Here is a 6,063-nt window from a genome sequence, read left to right as displayed (position 1 = left end):
TCCAACTACATATCAAAGTTCAGTGCAGAGAAAAATTGGCCAAAGATGAGGAGATGGTGCTGGTCTCCTACAGACAGTTGTTCAGCAGTTTGGAATTAGTGATCCAACTACATGGGGCCTCCTCTATAGGAGAGATTGGACAGGTGAAAAATCAACAGGGGATCAACAATGAAGTACAGGCATTTGTAGAGACATATATACAAGGAACCCGTACGGGAGATATGTCGATTATAAGAGAAAATATAAAGCGTTTACATAGTAGAACTAGTGAGGCTCTACACCAAGTTGGGTACCTTGAATAATCATGTGCATGCCAAACGGAACACCCTCCTCCCGAATGCACTTGAGTGCTTACACCGACATGATGAAGGCCAGCCACAGATCTCTCCCATTGCAGCAGAATACAACATATGGTGCACTTACCTGACAGAAAATCTTGGGCTCAACATTCTGGAACTTGCCATCTGTAGATTAGTCAATTAGGATGGTAGTCATTTTTGTGACATTGTGTACTACGGTAGCACAGAATTCCCTGTGAACGTGAAAGGTCACGTAGAATGCCAAGAGTCATTTGGTAGATGAAAGGTCATGAGGTAGCCCAAGAGTCAAGGGTAAACCAAGGGTCACTCTTATCCTATAAATGTAACCTCATGCCTCATTTGTAAGGGCTTTTTTTGCTGAGGACTATTTTGGAGATACATATATATATTAATTGAGAGAATTGATGTGTTGCTAATTAATACAAGAGTTGATTGTATGTCTTCACTATTGAATTCTTCAAATTTTTATGTGCTTGTGCCATGAGTATTTTCCTCACTTGACAGATCGAATGTTCCTTAAATCTATTTGATGTGCAGTCTCCTCACATGCTATTTCATACTTCTAATCTGGTTTTTCTACGTATGAATGGTATTCGGCTTACTAACTCTATGCTTGTACTGGTGAACTATTTCTTTTGGTATTAGTATAATCTGGCTTGACCACATAGTTATGTACACTTATAAATGGTTGATTGTTGTGAACTGATTTACAATCGTTAAGCATTATTTATCTAGTATACATAAGTCTTATCTAAATTCCTGCAAACAATAACTTTATATAAGATTGTGTTGTTTAGATTTTGGCTATTCATGGTATATATGGTACAGAATATTTGTCAATTATTCTCTTCTGTTTATTAAAGCTCATACATTTGATTAAGTTCATATCCCACCTTCGTCTGAAGCTAGCTCTCCAAAACTGAATGGCAGTCGGGCCTACATACCGGATGGGAAGTCTAAGACATATGGTGTATGCTCTTTTTGGGAACCTACACCGGAGAGATCCCCTTGACTGTTGGTGTAAAATTCCAGCCCATCAACAACTTGTTAAAATAAGAACAAATTCTCCTAAAGAGTGTGTCACCTTTGCACTCTAAGAGTGTTGAAGATGAAAAATATTTTCTCTTAGATTATTTAGGTTACACTCACATTCAATATAAATTTCAAAATGTTTATCACACTGCTAACCTTCTTGACCTTAAGTTAACAAGACTATGATAATCTTAAAGTGTTTGTCTTCATTTTTTCTAAACATCGAAATAAAATGCAAAATAATTTTTTCCAAGGGGGCACTCAATTAGTGATTGAAGTAATGCGAGTCATGAAAAAATTGAAAGATCCAATGTTAAAATCCCCCTCAGTTGTGACCCGGTTTCTGGAGAGGACGACAGGTTGTAGACACTATTAGAAGAAATTTTAGCTAAAAAATGCCTATGAAATTTTCATATAATTTCCATGTCATAATATGTAAACTAATCAAAATCCTTGAAATATAAAAAGAGATACATGTAAATATTTTCGAGGGAAAATAAAAAAATGATTTTTTTTAATTTTATTTTTGGCTTATCTCCTTATAGGTTTATTCAAATTTCAAGTGTAGATACTCGTTGGATGTAGAATTAAATTCCACATCAAATGTGTACCCCTTGTGCATACCTTTTAGAAGACTCACTTAGATATAAAAAAAATGAAGATACATTTTTTTTTAATGTATCTTCCATTTTTATCAATGTGGGTATTTTGAGAAGTATTCATAATAGGCGCTCATTGGATGTGGAATTTAATTATGCATTCAATGAGTGTCTACAGTATAAATTTGAGTAAACCTATAACAAGATAAGTCAGAAATCAATAAAAAAGTAGCTGTCCTCTTTTCCCTTCAAATTTCATAACTCTTGTTTCATTATTTTAACTATTATCTTTTTTTTTTTTTAGAAATCCACTTTTAGGCTGAAATTTAATTTAATGTCAGTAGGTACATGTCAGGTGGGTTGTTGGGTTCCTTTGGGATACCCCAAAAAAATGCTAAATAATTTAAAATAATATCTTATCTTTAGAATAAAAATAAGACAGAAGAATTATAAATAATCCGTTACCTTAACGTTTGATAGATTAATTCAGTCTTCTTTATTTACCAGAATGAGAATTTTGTATTTATAAATAATTCGACGCTTGGATTGCAACAAACATATCTAGTAAGACATAACTATATCTCTAAAATTTTTTCCTTAGTCCTTTTATGTGGAAAAATATGAAATTTTCTAGAGAGACTCCAAACTGGACAACAAAAAATGAGGTTTTGTAGGTATATACCTTACAAGTTGACCCATCGAAAACAAAATTTACATTTCATGCTATTACTCATTACTAATGCAATTCTTCATAATTGTGTAATGTCAATCCATTTAATTCTAAAGAACATGAGAAGCCTTGATTTGACCACTGCTTTTTGATTGTCTCAATCTTAATTTACACCCTTCATTAGACAATTAATCAACATCTTTATTCAGATCATTGAGAACATGGAAATGTGCTATTGAAAAGAACCCTTTTGTTTCTTTCCTAATTCTTTTCATAAGGCTTTCTAATGTTTTGTCCCTTTGGAAAGGAGCCCTTCACCAAAAGCTAAATAAAGAGGGAGTCTACCGAAACAATTTGGGAAGCTACCTAATTTTCTTTGGCTAACTAAATCCCTTTGTGAAGAGCATAAACTTCATCTTGGTTGTTTCTCATACATCCTAAATTCCATAAATACCCATGGGGGCTTCACTCAATGAACCTATAACATAGCACATGCGTTTTTGGCATGCTAAACAATACCTTTAATTTGACTACATATTGGGAAATACCTCTAAAAATCACATTATTTAACCCCCTACCAGTACAAACCCAATACACTTTCCCAATTTAAAAGACCCCTACATTCACTAGATATTGTACGTTTGCATTTTCTCATTAGCATTTTCATACCCTTTTATATTTTTTCATTAACTTTTAGCTCCATTGTTTATATCTTCCAATATTAAAACTCTTTACCCCCCTATTATATGCTCAAAATATTGTGTCATTTTTTCCTCAATATATATCCCCCAATATGAACCCACGTGGTATGGTATTGCTCTTTCAGTGAAACCCTTGTATAAATACTTTACAGCTTTAATTTCTTTGAGACCATAAAACATCCCTCTTCCCACCCCTCACTATTTCAATCATTATAAATATTAATCGTTATTATCATAAAATTTATCAAATAATCGAAATACTAAAAATATTATTCTAAAAAAACAAAAAAAAACCACCAAACTTTTATAATAAAAAACCCTAAACTCAAATACCTCCATCTCCCATTAGATTTATTCTTCCCAAAAACCTTACACTTAACTACCTCGATCTCCCATTACATATCGACTTCTATTCCTTTCATTAAAAAAATAAAATGCATCTTCCATTTAATTATGCCAGTTAAAAGCATTTTAGGTTGTTTGCGATTCACTAAACTGGTGATTAACCCTGCTACAATTTTGAATGATATTGTAGCTGGTCACGTAAAATAATCCTGGAAACACCCCAAGATGGGCTTTCTACACTTTTTGATGACATTTTTAGATACGCAAAACCCGAATATTTAGTTCCACAAAATACAGGCATAAGACCAATACTACCTACACGGAAGGACAGGATTTCGAGTCCCCTAAGTGTCCAGCGAAGGAGTGAAAACCTCAAAAGAATTTCACTAAACCATGACATTTGCAATGGAGTTTTGTACGCATTTTAGGGATTTGTCAGGGTTTTTTAGGGTTTCATTTATCGAGTAGAGTACCCATCGACTTCTCGGGCTTGACGACGGACAAAGGCAAACCCTGGAGCCAATAACCTTCGTCCTGCCGAGGCCCGTTGTCGAAGTTGAGCTCATAACTCACAGGATCGTACTGGAATCTCGAGGTCTTGGAGCTGCAAATGGTTTTGCCATCCGTCTTCAACCTGCCAACGAAGCGTTTCCATTTTAGCGCTTTGGAGCAGCTTTCAGCGTCGTTAATGACGGATTCCGACCATTTTCCAGCCTGTCTGATGCTGTTCCAGCCCTTGCGCCACCAATTCTCAGAGTCCACATTCACGGAATTCGCCCTGGGGTTCGATCGCTTGACCTTCTGAAGCCACGAGGGCCGAATGATTGAGCGCTCGCCGTCCGACCCACAGCAGAAGCAGCAGGAGAAATACAGGCCAGCGAATGTGGGGTTGCGGGGACGTGTGTTAGATTCATCCATTTGCGACACAGGATTCGATGTGTGAAGCAGCAGTGGTCACATTTGATATGAGACGTTGGAACGTTGGATGGTGGGATTTTGTAGAAAATGTATCACCAGATGATGCTTCAATAACAATGGTGTGCACAGGGTTAGCTGTCAAAGAAGAAGTAGTTGACATTGCCAGGTAGCAGAGTGTGGCGGGACTCGGGAGAGGGGAAGGATTTCGTTGTCACGGGGTGACGTGGAAGCTGGAGGTATAATGGGGTTTTTTATGCATTTGCCTCAAAGGGATCATTGGCCGTTTTCTTGACCTATCGTTTAGCGACGAGGTTGCAACGGCCAAACTGAAAAAAAGAGAGAAGAAAGTGATGCTTTCTAAGCGTGCCACAAAGGCTGCAACAATTCTTCCAGCATTTTCTTCTGGTGAGTTTGTCTCTTCGAGCAGGAAAATAAGGGACAGGTACCTTCAGGTTTCTAATATTGAACATACGATACAAATTTGAAACGACATATGGTTCCCAAGTTTGAAAGAGGCAAATGCTTCTTTTTAGATAGCGATGAGTTGGGAATGCCGCTAAAGAAACGCAGAGACGAATGAAGAGGCGGTTTATATTTATGCCTACATGCTACTAAAGTTACTATTTGACAACAATGTTGTGAGTTATCAGATAAAAAATATGCATATATGTGGTTAACCTTCGCATTAGTAAATGTAAAGGATGATCACGACAATGGTAATATCGTGCATCCCCTTTGGCAAAGAAACGTTATTAAATAAATATAAATAAATATTTAAAATATTCATACATGATGATTTAAAAAAATATTATATAAATTATAAAGCTAATCAATATAATTAAATGAAAAGTGTTTGGTTAATATAAAGTTGTTAATACGTGTGAATTGATGTTATTTTTTATTTTGAAAAAATGGTGTTGATATTTATCAATTATTTTTAATGTGATTGTGTTAGTTGATAATCAATATGTATAGGTAGGATTAATAGATTATGATTGACTATAATCAATTTATGGTTAAAAAAGGTTGATCATGATTAATTTCGTTTGATAATAGATGGACACAATTTATTGTAGTTAATGATGGTTGACTATAGTTGACTATGGTTAGATATGGTTGACCATGGTGAGCATGCTTGACCATTATTGAACATGTTCAACCATGGCTGACTTGTTGAACTTGTTGATAATGTTTGACCATGGTGACCATGTTTAACAATGGTTGAGCTTGTTTGAACATGGTTAACTATGGGTGATGACGATATTTATCAACATTTTACTCCAAATGAATATGGTTAACCATGTTGACTATGGTTAACCAATGTTGACCATGGTTACCTATGGTTGACCACTGTTGAATTGGATTAACAATGGTTGAAACAAAAATAAAATAAAAATGGTTAAAAATAAGTTATTATTATGATTCTTACTTCCATTATAATAATTAATTATAGGTTAGTTACAATAATAATAAAAATA

General features: G+C 35.1%; 1 protein-coding gene across 1 annotated transcript; it reads right to left on the bottom strand.

Annotated features, from left to right (window-relative positions):
- Positions 1–4,120: 4,120 nt before the first annotated feature.
- On the bottom strand, positions 4,121–4,627 carry LOC149146697 (uncharacterized). The gene has a single exon (XM_089452839.1). It carries the CDS (start codon positions 4,583–4,585, stop codon positions 4,121–4,123), a length of 465 nt encoding a protein of 154 aa, XP_089308965.1. The 5' UTR covers positions 4,586–4,627.
- Between the last annotated feature and the right edge of the window lie 1,436 nt (positions 4,628–6,063).

The sequence above is a fragment of the Pinus tabuliformis genome, chromosome X (genome assembly GCF_031772625.1).
Source record: "Pinus tabuliformis cultivar Carrire ecotype Pingquan chromosome X, CPIR1, whole genome shotgun sequence".
In the NCBI taxonomy this organism is placed as follows: domain Eukaryota; kingdom Viridiplantae; phylum Streptophyta; class Pinopsida; order Pinales; family Pinaceae; genus Pinus; species Pinus tabuliformis.
The sequence above is the reverse complement of the archived record's forward strand: the minus strand, read 5'-3'. Positions and strand labels throughout refer to the sequence as shown.